Source organism: Orcinus orca, chromosome 14 (assembly GCF_937001465.1).
Source record: "Orcinus orca chromosome 14, mOrcOrc1.1, whole genome shotgun sequence".
NCBI classification, from domain to species: Eukaryota; Metazoa; Chordata; class Mammalia; order Artiodactyla; family Delphinidae; genus Orcinus; species Orcinus orca.
Genome location: NC_064572.1, coordinates 18,554,717 through 18,569,480, shown reverse-complemented (window position 1 = coordinate 18,569,480; position 14,764 = coordinate 18,554,717). Strand labels below are relative to the sequence as shown.

General features: G+C 42.6%; 1 protein-coding gene across 14 annotated transcripts in view; it reads left to right on the top strand.

Moving 5' to 3' along the window:
• Positions 1-14,764, top strand: part of FAM13C (family with sequence similarity 13 member C) — a 155,423-nt gene that overhangs the window by 80,410 nt on the left and 60,249 nt on the right. For all 14 annotated transcript variants that reach the window (XR_007471154.1, XM_033406007.2, XM_033406009.2 and 11 more), the window contains one exon: positions 2,363-2,481. Coding sequence is in view for 13 of the 14 variants with exons in the window: in XM_033406007.2 (XP_033261898.1) it covers positions 2,363-2,481 (119 nt within the window). In the remaining variant the exon portion in view is untranslated. The remainder of the gene's footprint in view (positions 1-2,362; positions 2,482-14,764) is intronic.

The window sequence follows — 14,764 nt, the reverse complement described above, 5'->3', positions numbered from 1 at the left end:
TTATTTGTTGGCTACTATCAAAAAGACATTCTGGCAGGTGTGAGATGATACGTCACTGCGGTTTTGATTTGCGTTTCCCTGATGATTAGTGATGTTGAGCATCTTTTCCTGTGTCTGTTGGCCATCTGTATGTCTTCCTTGGAAAAATGTCTATTCAGGTCCTCTGCCCATTTCTTAATCAGATTTCTTTTTGTTATTGAGTTGTGTGAGTTCTTTGTATATTTTGGATATTAGCCCCTAGTTGGCTACATGATTTGCAAATATCTTTTCCCATTCAGTAGGCTGCCTTTTCATTTTGTTGTTCATTTTCTTTACTGTACAAAAGCTTTTTAGTTTGACGTATTGCCATTTATTTATTTTTGCTTTTGTTTATAAAATCCATGGGAATCCAGCAGTGTGTGGCCTGTAACCCTTCTCAACCTCCGTGGGTTCAAAGGATTAGATAAAACACTGTCTTTGGGGGAAAAAAACTACTCTTTCTTAAAAGGGTTAGGTTTTAAAGGAATGGAAATTTCTGGTTTAAATTGTTTAGAAATGAGAAGGGCCGTTTCTTTAGGTCTACAAGTAGGGTGGCTTCTGAATACGATGTTTAAAATAATATTATTAGTATAGAAACCTGAAACAAGCATCCCACCACAAAAACAAGTTTGATTTTGCTGAACTCACTTGGGTTAAGTCTCCAAGGATTTCCTTAACACCAGTTTCAGAATACTGAGCTTTGAGGGAATTTTTGTAGAAGGACTATTATCATCATCGGTGGCTCCCATCCACTGTGTGCCTCCAGTTGGTAAGTAGTAAAAGAGCATCTTGTTCAGCAACCTTGTGAGCTTGGAGTATTATCTCCATTTTACAGACAGGGAAACTGAGGTCCAGATAATGGATGTGATTTGCCTAAGGTCACATACCTAGTATACTTGCAAGCAGTGCTGTCTCACTTGAAAACCATTGTTTGGGGACACTTGGCCAGTATTTGCATAGCTGTAGAATTTTTCACAAGCAACTACTATGTCTAGGGAAGCATTGGATACTAATGGAACCCTTTCACGTGGTGTGTCGTCTTGCCTGAAGCTGGAGGCTTAGAAAAATTAAAGAAAGGATCTTGGTAGTTCTAATTCATTCCTTTTCCTCAGCTCTGCTCCCACTTTCCATTTTACCCCTCTAATAAGAAGGCATTCCTGTGATTTTGCTCTAGAATCTTGTGATGGCTACTTGGCAGATAGCCCCACCAAATTATTCTAGTACAATATTTTAGAAAAATGATTTCTGACATGTTGAGACACCTGACATATTGGCACTTGTACTGACTTCCACCCATACCCCTAAGAGAGGAGCGTGGTCTGTATTGTCACCACAGTGTACTGCACCGTCAGACCCAAGTTCACTGTATCCCAGGAATATTTTGACTGCCTGACAGGAGCCATCTGGATTTTCTGAGTTTCTCACTGAATTTGCTTTTAGTATTCCATTTATCAGGTAAAGAGGGGCTGTTTTATCCTACGGAAAATTTGTCAGAGCTTTGGCATTGTTCAAATACTGTAGTGGTTCAACTGCTGAACATATAAAAATCTTTCATTTTGGGTTTGTGTGTCCTTGTATTGAATACAGATTCATTTTAGCTTTGGTGTGTTTATGATACGCTCTAGAATTAGCTTCTGGAGTTTTTGTAAATTAATGAGTGGAATTTATCATGGGATAATGGGACCAACGAAGTGATTTCTTCGGATTCAGTGTAGCCAATGACAGGTGTAGGAGAGTGTGTGCGCGTGTGTTTGGGGGGGGAGGGGAGGGGAGGAGAGAGTAGCAAGCATACTTGGGATTTGGATTTTATAAAAATGACTTGTTCCTTGGTTTTCAGGTTAACTTAAAGTTCTTTCGTATTATAGGAATAATGTATGATTGATTATTGTATAAAAAATATAGATGAGTACTCAAAAGAAAAAAAAATAACATCTTAAGTGTTAGTCACTGTTAAGATTTTGGTTTACTTGATGCCAATTTGTGTGTGTGTGTGTTTGTGTGCATTCATACATGTTTGTGCAAAAATGAGCTTATGCTGTAAATATTCTAGAAATTGTATTTGCACATCTATTCATTAAATATTCTTCTCTCATATTTTTAATATAAAAATAACTCGTAAATTTTAGGTTATTATTTTTTCTTTATTCTGAAATCTTGCAGCAACTGACTGTTAGAAAGAGGCTTTTTAAGTTTCGGATCACTCACGGGCCCCCTTTCCCCACAGCCCTTGGTAGCGTGTGTGTTGCATGGCTGCTGCCCTGCCCTGTGATCCACACCCCGCCGGAGGACACTGTGGAACTGATGGCTGCTGACAGTTCATCTACTTTTCCTATTTTTCTTGCAGGAGACAGAGCATGTGGTACCCAGCCAGTCAGAGTGTCGGGGGAGAACAGGAACGCCAGCTCAGGAGAGTCCACAAAACCACACCTTCAGGTGCCAAGAAACCGTGCGAGCTCAACGAAGGTGGGCCCTTTGTTGTCAGAAGTTGCACTGGGCCTTGGGTTCCTTTCCCAGAAACGCTAACACCTGTGCTTGCTACCCCTGCACAAGAGGCAAGGCTTTCTGACTTTCTCTGGCATCCCTTGAAGTCAGAGAAGCTCCTTAAAGGGGGAGAATCATTGAGTCTGAGAGAAATGTACATAACCTACTTTCTCTGCCTGCAGTTTGAAGATAATCGGCCTTAAGGCTCAGAGAGGAGCGGAGACTCTCCTGCCCTGAGAGAGAGAAACGCTGATTTCATTTTGTCCTCTTTCATTCCACGCTAGAGAGGACTGGGTTTTCTTCTGTGATAATGGTAATTGCTGATGACAATGTAGAAGTCAGGCCAGTTGCTTTTCACATATTCTGTCATTTCGCCCTCGCCCCTTCCCCGAAGCGGGTACTCCTGGCCCCATTTTATGGAGAAGGAGCCTGAGGCTGAGTCGTCAAGGCACTTGACTGATATTCTACAAGTAAAAAAGGCTGAGCCAGAATTTTTTTTTTTTTTTTTTTTTTTTTTTTTGCGGGTACACGGGCCTCTCACTGCTGTGGCCTCTCCCATCGCGGAGCACAGGCTCCGGACGCGCAGGCTCAGCGGCCATGGCTCACGGGCACAGCCGCTCCGCGGCATGTGGGATCCTCCCGGACCGGGGCACAAACCCGCGTCCCCTGCATCGGCAGGCGGACTCTCAACCACTACACCACCAGGGAAGCCCCCTGAGCCAGAATTTGAACCTACAAATGTCTGATTACAGCATAGCAGCCGTGGCTCCTGTGCTGATCCAGGTGGTGTCTCTAAGCCTTGAAGTGGCCCTGGGGCTGACCCCTCTGGTCTCCCGGACCTGCTAGAGATGGCCCTGGGCCAGGGCAAGAATGTGGGTGGGAGGCTGTCCGAAGCAAGGTTGGCATGGCATTCGGATGGGAGCCTGGCCTTGCAGCTGTCTATGGAAAGTCTCTTCTGGAAATAAACAGAAGAAAGAATTCAACTGCTAGTTGTGTCAGCTGTCTTTGTAGGATCTTGTGTACAGTGTAATCATAGCTCTCACTCAGTGGAAAGGGAGGGCTATGCTTCTGGGCATGACTTTCCAAAATTTTTTCTAAGGCAGCAGAGTCTAAATGAATCAACGACGACAGACAAGATTGGCTGTGCTATGAAATTGTGCTTTTTAAAAAAATTTTATCAGAGTATAGTTGAGTTACAATGTTGTGTTAGTTTCTGCTGTACAGCAAAGTGAACCAGTTATACATATACATATATCCACTCCTTTTTAGCTTCTTTTCCCATATACATTACAGAGTATTGAGAAGATTCCCTGTGCTCTACAGTAGGTTCTAATTAGTTATCTATTTTATATATAGTGAAATTGTGCTTTAAAATATTCAGCGTACTAAATTCAGAATCAGAGCCCCAAAGGGTTGATGGAGACCCCAAAAGTAAGGTGATCCATTATCCAGTTGGATTCTTCAACACCTTTTCTCACCTCCTCGCTGGTTGCCATCTCTTGTCTGTTTATTCTTACTTGACCTCAGAGCAGGTAAGACTCAGCCCTGTCATTTCTCTGCCAATTGGGACACTCACCTTCCTATTGGAGGCCTTACTATAGCAAAGCTGTTTTAGGTTGATTAGAATCAATTTAGGCAGTGACCCTGTCTCCCCCACCAGACTGGTGACTGCATCTCTCAGCAAGAAAAAGGCCAACTATATTCCCATGCATATTTCAAAATCATAAAAAAGACAGAAAAAACACACACACAAGAAACAAGACGAAATCCTTCATGCTTGCATATGAAATGTATGGTGCCCTTTGGGCTGGATACTCCACAGAGGCTGATAGGGGAAAATGACATTAGCAGTCTACCTTCTCAAAGACGCTCGATGTTTGGTAAACTTAAAACCACTCTATTTCCCATCTGCAGTGGAGAAGGTAAGTGGTAATATTACTGTTATCAGAGGGCAAGTCAGAAATTTAACAGGATTCTGCTCTGGGGATCATTCACATATGACTAGGGAGAGCTAAGTGTATTGAATTAGAAAAGTCCTCATGAGGAAACATACAGAGCAGCAGCTCCTACACTTGGGGGTGGGGAGTTATAGTTCATTCAGATTCTCAGATTTACGGCACTTTTCCTCAGAAAAAAAGAGATACACATACACACAAAAGTTTGTGTAACATTTTAGGCTGTTCCTAGACCTCTTCTGCATGTCAGGAGAAGGAACCAAATACATGGTCACTGGGCAGCCTTCCTCATTGAGTCAGGCTTGTCTTCTCCAAAACAGATCTGGCCTGTCTTCCTCTGTACTTTAGCAGACCTCCATAGGACCCCAAATACCTTGTTGTTCTCTTCTTCTTTTTCCTTTCTAGCCTCCATGTTCTACTTTGACAGGATCTAGCTTTCTGAGCTAGCAGCATTCCAGAATTGCCCGTGCACCAGAGTTGACAGTCACAGCGTGTGGTGTTAAGTTGCAGATCAGGAGTTGTGAGGCCGTTACGTCTGGTATATTAGGTTGAGTATTTAGATCAGGATGGTAACCTTTAAACTACAGTGTTTTTTTTTTTTTGTCACAGCCATGGTGGCGTCACCTAGGATCACTCTAATGCAACTTAAAAATTAAACTCTAAATATTACAGGGATTGTGAAATTTGATGAACTGGTGAAATGAGAGCTGAGGCTAAAAACAACTTTGAGTCAGGTAGCTCACATTCCTGATAACATTGCTCTTCCATTTTAAAGCCAGCAAACGGCCAGGTGCAGGCATATTGTGTCCAATAAGATCTCGATAGAGACATGAGGACTGTAATAGAACACTCCAGACCTAAGTCTGGCTCAAAGTGAGGGAAGAAGCCAGGCTAAATCTTAGCAGGTGTAAAATGCCACCTTCTTGGGGAAGAGGGCTGGGGAGGAGCATGTTCTTATCATAATGAGCACTTTGAGAAAGGAAGGAAAGATCTTTCTACAGCAAGGAGCTGTCAAGGGGTCACATGTGGTTCGGGTGGGACTCAAAAGGGTACTTCAGAGAATGAATCCATCCTTGTAGAAGTGAGGTTTTGGAGCTGCTTGTGTCGTGGGGTGGTATTGATCTTCTCACATGTGCCAAAGAGAAATAGTTTCATAGCTTCAGCTCGGAGAGCATGTTGTTGAGCTCTTCCTAGGGCACGGGACGTTTATCTGTGTGTCTAAATGCGCTTTAGGGAGGTCTATGAATGGTTTTTCCAAAGTTTGAGTGTCTGTATACTATATTGGTTTTCCGTTGCTACTGTAACAAATGACCACAAACCTGTGACTTAAAACAACACAAATTTATAATCTTATACTTCTGTAGGATAGATGACCAACATGGGTCTCTCTGGGGTAAAATAAAGGTGTCAGCAGGCCTACGTTCCTTTCTGGAGGTTCGAGGGGAGAATGGATATATTTCCTTGTCTTTTCCAGTTTCCCGGTGCTGCGTACATTGCTTCCTTATGGTCTTTTCCTCCATTTTCAAAGCTAGCAATGTTGCATCTCTCTTAGCATTCTTCCATATGTTTCTTTCTGACCATTACCGAGTCCAGGCTCCTACTGCTTGTCTCATGAGAGGCCGGTAAATCGAGAATGAGGTTTTGGGGCAAGGAAGAGTGACTTTATTCGGAAAGCCAGCAGACTGAGGGAACCATCTTCCTTGAGTTAGAATTCAGGCTTCTTTTGTACTAAAAGGGGAGAAGATGTGGCTGGTTGCTGTACACTTCTTGGTGCCGGAATCCTTTGCTCTTGCAGCTGTCCACATAGGTCTGATCACAGTGTTCCCATGAACCTCCAACAAGACAAAGGTTATTCTCTGTTCTGCAACTTTTAATCTCTGTATGAATGGAAAAGTGTTAAACCTTTAAAGGTCAGAGCCTTGAGAATGAGCTACCATGAATATTTCAGGCTATGGGCAACATTTTTTTATTTTTACAAAAGTGCAGAGCCAACATGACTAAGCACAGCCAGCAGAGCACAGGGTTAGAGCTAAAGGAACAGATTCAATATGGGGTCAGGTTTGTCCTTTTCTTACAACCAAGGGCAGGAAAATTGTTCTGATTTTAAGGATTCAACTGATTAGATTGGGTCCACTCAGATAGCCTACTATAATCTCTCCATCTCAAGGTCCTTAGCTTCATCACATCAGCAGAATCCCTTTTGTCATGTAAGGTAACAAGGGGAGGGGGACAAGGAATGAGCACATAGACATCTTCGTGGGCCACATTATTCTGCCTACTACATATGTTTATTTTTCCAGGTAAACGTCTCTAAAGCATTTATTAGAATTTCCTATGCTACCCATGATCCCCCAGAAGGTTTAGACTCACTGTCTTAATCTCTTCCTACCTCCAAGTTTGCTTGCTCTTCTGAATTCCCTCAACAGAGCCAACCTCAGATACTGATGTAGCCCACTCTGCTCTGTTTCTTTGCACCCTTCCTTCTATTTACCAGCTCCCCTCATGTTTCTGTTATATTCCTTGGCAGTATAGTGCCCCACATCAGAGATCTCAAACTCAGTGTCCTGCACGTTGCACGTGTATCTAGTGTGGAGGTATATTTGACTGGTAGACTGTTGTAAAAATATTTTGATTCAGTGTTTAAATATTAGAGTCTTTATGGCTTTTTTACATTGTTTTGAAAAATCTGAAAATGGGATAACCCAGGATGTACATTCCTACAAGGCAGCAGATAGCTGGAGTTGAGAAGCAGCTCTCCATTTTTTCACAGCTCCTACCCAGATCTCTTTATTAATTTATGCTTTTGCCTGGCTCCTGTAGGCATTTGATTTAAAATGCCTGCTTCCATCCTTTTCTTCCCAGCAACTGCTCATCCTTAGGACTCTAGCTGCCTGGAGCTAAGCCCTAATAAGGTGATGGCTGATAATACCTTAATGCCTCTTTCTCCAAGATGATGTGTTTACATTTTTTTTTTTAACAGATTTATTGGAGTATAATTGCTTTACAATGGTGTGTTAGTTTCTGCTTTATAGCAAAGTGAATCAGCTATACATATACATATACATATACATATATCCGGATGTGTTTACATTTTAATTTGGATTCTCAGTGCATCTGAGTGGTGAGGCTGCATATTACCCTTCTCTGGCATGCTGCCGCGTACCTGGAGCTTTTCAAAACACGGAAAAGTATAGAACTGCATTTAGTTAGAGCCAGAATGAAGCCTTAGTAATCATTAAATACAACCCTCTCATTTTCTAGTTTGACCCCCAGTGAGGCTGTGATTTGGTTAAGCCCTCAGTTCCCTTGTAATAGAACCAAGATAAGCACCATCCGTCTTTTTAGAGCAGTCAGTTCAGTTTGATTGATTTTTATGGCTAACGCCAGTGCCAATTCTGTAAACGGCTCAGATATGACAAAGGGGAATTTATGAATGTAAGAGAATACAATGAAGTTGGGGATTTCTTACCCAGCTAAGTAAATTTACTTTTGAGAGTGATTAACTCCCTTGTGTTTAAAATACTGTATTAAGATTTATGACAGCATTAAGCCTTTGAGTGTCGTTAAAGACCTCGCCTGTATAAACAGGAGCTATCCTGTAGCAATGTGTTGCTACTAATTAAGTTGGTGGTTACATTTGTGAATTAGAGTTCATTAGCCTCTTCATCCGGAAGTCCCCAGTTAGAGGGGGTTGAAGATTGGGGTATTAGCAAGGATAATGGCCTTTGATGGCTTTGACTATTTTTGTAACATTCCAGATAAAAGAAAAAGCTTTGTTGCTTTATGGAAAGAGGAAGTTTTTGTTGCCAGCAGCTTTTCCATGGGGGATAAATCCTTTCATCTTTTGTTTTTGAGATAGACAACTTGTGTGTGTTTTAATAGCTGCTTGTTTCTTGTTCAAATGTTTTTTGAGAAGTAGGCAGAGTCTAAATGGGCTCTGCTAAAAAGAGAAAGAATGAGTAAGGGAATGAGCAGCCAGAGAGTTTTAATAATAAAGAGCTTAAGATCTGCCTTCTTGGACTGTACCAGAGCAGGAGCTCCGCGTGCTGTCAGCGTGTTCTTCTTGTTAGTGTGCTTTTAGGATTTGTTAAATGGGGGGTAGGGGTATAGTAGAGATAAAAACATGAGTTTGTCTTGACAATATTTTGAGAGTCCCTGGTATGCAGTTGGGCAATGAGTGGGTTCTAAAAATAGCTTTCTTTGCTTATACTGCATAGGAAGACAGCCATAGAGTGAGGGCTCTTCTCGTCCCCCCATCCTGCCTTCACCCCCATGGGTGCAGAAGCAAGCTGGTGGAATGGAAAAAACATTCAATTTAAGAAATGCAGGGTCTTAAATACCATATGATACCACGTATATGTGGAATCTAAAATATGACACAAATGAACCTATCTACGAAACAGAAACAGACGCACAGACATAGAGAACAGACTTGTGGTTGCCAAAGGGGAGGTTGGTGGGGGGGAGGAATGGATTGGGAGTTTGGGATTAGCAGATGCAAACAATTACATATAGGATGGCTAAACAACAAGGTCCTACTGTATAGCACAGGGAACTATATTCAATATCCTGTGATAAACCATAATGGAAAAGAATATGAAAAAGGATGCATATATATAACTGAATCACTTTGCTGTAGAGGAGAAATTAACACAACATTGTAAATCAACTGTACTTCAATAAAATGAATTACAAAAAAAAAAAAAAGAAATGCAGGGTCTTACCTCATGTCTATCAGGTGACCTTGGTCACGTCACTGAAATCCCTAAGTCCCCTCCCCAAACACAAGTTTGGGTCAGATGATTTCTAAAGCCCCCTCTGGCTCTAACACTGAAAACGCTCCACACTCTGGATGTTTAAAGGATTAGACACAGGAAGACTTTAGCTTAATAATACAAGCTCTTGCAGTCACAGATAAAAATAATTCATCCTCCCTGCTGTAGAGCACAAAAAAAGTCCCACACCAAATCCTTAAACTGTTGATTGAAAAAGAGCCCACCCTTGATTATTCTGGGAACGAAGCCCTGTTCTCCTTCTTCTTTTCTTTTTTTCTGAAGGAGTCTGCCCTTGATCACTTGATAAAATGTTAGCTCGTTCGCTGGACAATGTTTAGCATAAAGATAAAAGGGAAACTCATTCTTTCATTAAAAAAAAATAATAAAATAAGTGAAACATGGTTTTATTGGAAAATACAGTAAATTCCAAGCAAATAAAAATTTCTTGTAATTGTACCACTCATATATAACCTCTGTTACCACTGCAGTATATGTTTTTATGTCGTTGCTATTGTTTTAATGTGGGCATAAAAAAGAATGGTGTGTGAAAGGGACTTCATGATTCATTAGGGTTTGAATCTGTTAGAAGTACTGTCTATTTAAAGCAGGCCCCAGAGTATAAAGCTAGACTAGAATGCATTCTGACGATACAGTCTTTATACAGAAGCTAATAGAGTAATGGTTTAATTATCACAAGGCTGCTGAGTTCATTTGTAACTAAGGTGAACAAATTTGATTTTCTATAACAAATACTTTAACATACAATTTTCTATAAGAGACTTGTTTTACAAACTTCGGTGTCATTATAGCCCTGTGTTAGAAATGATATTTCTAGGAGATGGAACGAAAAACTTCGTCCTTAACATCTCAATATCTTGGAAAGCTTCTTGGCCTAATTTGGAATAGATTTAAGAGAGAAATTTCAATAATGATTATAGGAGACAGTGTGTGTTTAAACTTAAATCTAATTTAGAACTTTGACTATAGCTGTTTAAGTGTGCCGTGTTCCTGAGGCCATGGGCTGTTTTTCAGGTTACTCTTCATCTTCCCAATGAGGCAGTGGTTCTGTGATGTATTATCACACACACACACACACACACACACACACACACACACACACACACACACACACACCCCCCTATATAATGACACACACAGCTCCCACCACCCCCCTCTATTTTTTTCCTTTATCAATGCTAGATAAAACATTTTTGATGTAATTTATACATATGTATATATATGAAATATATATATTAGTTTGCTTCATATATGTGAAATCTTAGAGACATATTTCTGTGTAACTTTTTTTGTCCCACTTAATACTGTATTTTTCAACGTCATAAAATTTTCTAAAATATTCATGGCTGGAAATGTTCTATTCTATGGATATACCATCATTGATTTAACTAATTCCAAATTATTTGATATTTTGGTTAGTTCTACGATTTATATCTGTAGATATTTCTGTAGTAACAATTGTTGAAAAATATTTTTAAGTACATCCATTGTAGTTGCCTTGGTTTGTACTTAAGGGTAATAGCTGTCTAGGTGTAGGATTTGAAGTGGGTAACCCAGCTGAGATTTAGAATGTAAATTTTTCAATTATCTGATCATGGAAGGAGATAGGAATATAATGGATAATTGACACCTCTGAGAGAACTAGATAGAAAGTCACGTGGCTGGATTCCTGTATATGGTGGAATCATAGGATAGTGGCTCTGGGTGAAACACTTGAGACAGTCCAGTCCAATCCCCTTCTCCATACTTGAGTACTCTAGATACTTCTATTTCATCCACTAGCCGTCCTCATTTTCTAGTTCAGATTGTGCTGAGAGCAAGTGCCTGTGACTCTCACATTCCCAGAGGACATTTGGAAGTTCTGCAGGGGTGGAACAATTCTTTGTTGTGTGGGGCTTCCCCACGCATGTCAGGGGCAACCCAACGTCTGTGCCCATCACAAATAACCCTCAATTGCCTAAATGCTCCCTAGCGGGCATACCACCACCCACTTAAGAAATGCCAATCTGCGTGATAGATACTTAAAACCACATTTTGTGGGAGTCTTTACTTACATGGGCGCATGTTCATGATCTAGTGGGGAAAAAAGTAATTACATAACAGTATTACATTGTGATTCTCAGAAAGTCCTCAGACGTATCCCTCTGAAAGTTGGGGGTCACAGTGTTTATCCACACGCTCTCCTCCGTGTTCCGCTGGCTAAGGATTGCCCCCAGCAGAGGTTAACTCTCCCACCCTTTCAGGCTAAGGGATTGAGCTCTGCCTTGAAAAAACCTTGAGGCAGAAAAATGAAGAGACTCGGCAGGTGCTTGAGGCGGATAATGCGAGTGCGCAGAGCTCTCCGTGGAACGGAAGCGTCTGCTGAGATCACTCTGCCCCCTGGGCTGAGCATTGCTTGCCCCAGGAGCAGGTGTCTGATCATTCTGTACTAAGTGAGTGGAAGAGTGCGATGATGGAAGCAGAGAGCTTTGTGTCCTGCTCAGCAAACCAGGTGGTGCTATCATCATTATTAATGAAAATGCATTATTGGGACGTCAGCTCCTGCTGGGTCTCCTGTCCTAAATATCCTGTCCCAACTCTACCTTCTTACCTCTCCCAGTCCCGATATTGTGGGCCTGACTCACTGCTCAGTTATTCTCCAGGCATTAGTGTGGTTCTGGCTGTTTCTGGGCTCTGTTCCAGCCCACCAAGGAGGGTTGCCTATTCCAGGGTGGCTGGGCTGCCTTGTGTTTCAGGTTGCTCAGAGCGTCTCCAGGGACTTAGCCTTTCCCTCTTCTGGAATGTGTCCCCTGGGAGGCCAGGCCGGAAACACCCAGGTCACTGCCGTACTCCCAGGAGTCCCTCACCTGCGCCCTTCAGCTGTTGGTCTTCTCCCATGTGGTTGCACCTGGGCCTTGAGGATGATGTTTTCCGGTTGGGGATGCCCTGGAGTACTTGTTAATTTCACATTACCAGTCCTGACCTAGTGAGTGTGGGCCCAGGAATCTTTGTTTGTTTTTTTAAATTAATTTTTATTGGAGTATAGTTGCTTTACAATGTGTTAGTTTCTGCTGTACAGCAAAGTGAATCAGCTATCCGTATACACATACTCCCTCTTCTTTGGAGTTCCTTCCCATTTAGGTCACCACAGAGCACTGAGTAGAGTTCCCTGTGCTATACAGTAGGTTCTCATTAGTTATCTATTTCATACATAGTATCAATAGTGTATATATGTCACTCCCAGTCTCCCAGTTCATCCCACACACACCCCTTTACCCCTTGGTGTCCCTATGTTTGTTCTCTACGTCTGTGTCTCTATTTCCGCTTTGCAAATAAGATCATCTGTACCATTTTTCTAGATTCCACTTATATGGGTTAATATACAATATTTAGTATTCTCTTTCTAAAAAATTAATTAATTAATTTATGGCTGCGTTGGGTCTTCGTTGCTGTGCGCGGGCTTTCTCTAGTTGCAGCGAGCAGGGGCTACTCTTCATTGCGGTGCGCGGGCTGCTCATTGCAGTGGCTTCTCTTGTCACGGAGCACGGGCTCTATGCGCCGGTGCTTCAGTAGTTGTAGTGCACGGGCTTAGTTGCTCCGCGGCATGTGGGATCTTCCTGGACCAGGGCTTGAACCCGTGTCCCCTGCATTGGCAGGCGGATTCTTAACCACTGCGCCACCAGGGAAGCCCCTGTTTCTCTCTTTCTGACTTCCTTCGCTCTGTATGACAGTCTCTAGGTCCACCCACGTCTCTACAGATGACCCAGTTTCGTTCCTTTTTATGGCTGAATAATAAGGAATCTGTTGTTAATAACACTGGTTGATTCTAGTCTTCAGAGAAGTGCAGTGGGAGGTGGGAGCCAAGCTTGGGTCCCTGCTACTGGGGGGCCTATTCCTGGGGGTCAGCATTCCACCTCCAGCCCCAACACCCTTGTCCGCCTCTGAGAGTTCACTGGTCTGGACAAGGAGCTACGTGGATGGAAAAGTCAGCTCTCGGCGTCTGGTTTTGTTTTCTGTCAGCCGTCTCTTTGAAAGCCATTTTGAACTCTGGGCCTCGGTTTCTTTCTCTTTGGAGTTGGCTGCCCAATACTTGATCTCAGTCGTTTAGCTTAGAAATTTGGTAAAAAGCAGTAAGAGAATGTCTTTAATAGAGTCTACGCTCTGCAGGGAGCGGGGCTTTATATTTGCCGGTATCGAGGGCTGTTACTATTTGTGATAATATTACTGGAATTCCTTGGCATCTTGCCTGTGTCTGCATATAGAGCAATTGTTTGCATATAATGAATATTGTGCTCAGAGGGTTGTCCTCTTGGGATATACCTTTTGTTTTCAGAAGAGTTTCAGGAAGCAACAGTCGTCCAGCCAGCAGGCGGTCATCCGGGTATACATTAGTGTATCCTGTGTTGTTTTCTAATACAGAGGCTCATCCGAGGCGGTGGAATAGCTTGAACTCTTAGGCTGTGAGCCATGGTAGACACGGTTTAGCTTTCAGGCTCTGGTTCTTTATGAAGGACTCTGAAGAGTGTGTTGGATGCTCTGCTTTTACTTGCTGCCCAGATTTTCTAAACGTGGGTTGGAAAGCCACTTGCTCAACCTTAGCAGGTTTCCTCAGGCAAGAAACGCATCTGCTTGTGGGAGTGAGAGTCATGCCATCCTGCCAGCGCTGCTACATGCCACGGGCGGAGGAGGGAGTATGAGTCTTATCCTAATCATTAAACACATTCAGGAATATACCGACAGCAGCCCGTGACCCTGGGACTAATCCTTTCTTAGCAAACATGTGAGTGCCTACTATGTGCCAACTGCCAGGCTTAGCTCTAGAGAGAAAACGTTGCGCAAGACTCATGTGATCCCTGCCCCATAGAGCTTTTGCCATCATAAGAGACAATCAGATAATTAGACAGATACACAATTAGGGACTGACACGTGCTACACGGCAGATGTGAAAGATCAGAATACAGCAAGTCCTATGAAAGGGAGGCCTGATTGGTCTGGTACCTGGTGTCTAGAGGATGCGTGAGTTAATTAGGAGAGAAAGTGGAGAGGGAAGAGTTGTTACGGGCGCAGGGACAGCACGTAGAAGGCCTGAGGCGGAAGGGAGCGTGGAGGAGGAGAATGACGTGAGTTGAGGTTGAAGAAGTGGACAGATGTAACTCCTTCAGGATGTCACAGGATGCTGGAAGAATTTCGATCTGTATTTTAAGTGTGCAGAAGGGTAGCGACAAGGTTGCTGTGTGGGCAGTGGTTTGGAGAAGGTAGAGGAGAAGTAGAGAGACCAGGAAGGTAGCCCAGAAGACAGATGATGGCGACTTGGCCTAAGGTGTGGCGGTGGGAGGAGAGAGGACAGATCTAAACGTGATTTGGGATAAGAAATTGGACTTGGTAATGGCTTGGCTGTTGAACTTGAGAGAGAGGAGAGTGTCAGATAACTCTCTATCTTCCATGAGCAATTGGAGAGGTGGGGAAGCTTTTTACTGAGACAGGGAACATTTTAAGCTGCTAAATTAATTACAGTAAGTTGATATAAATCAAATATCC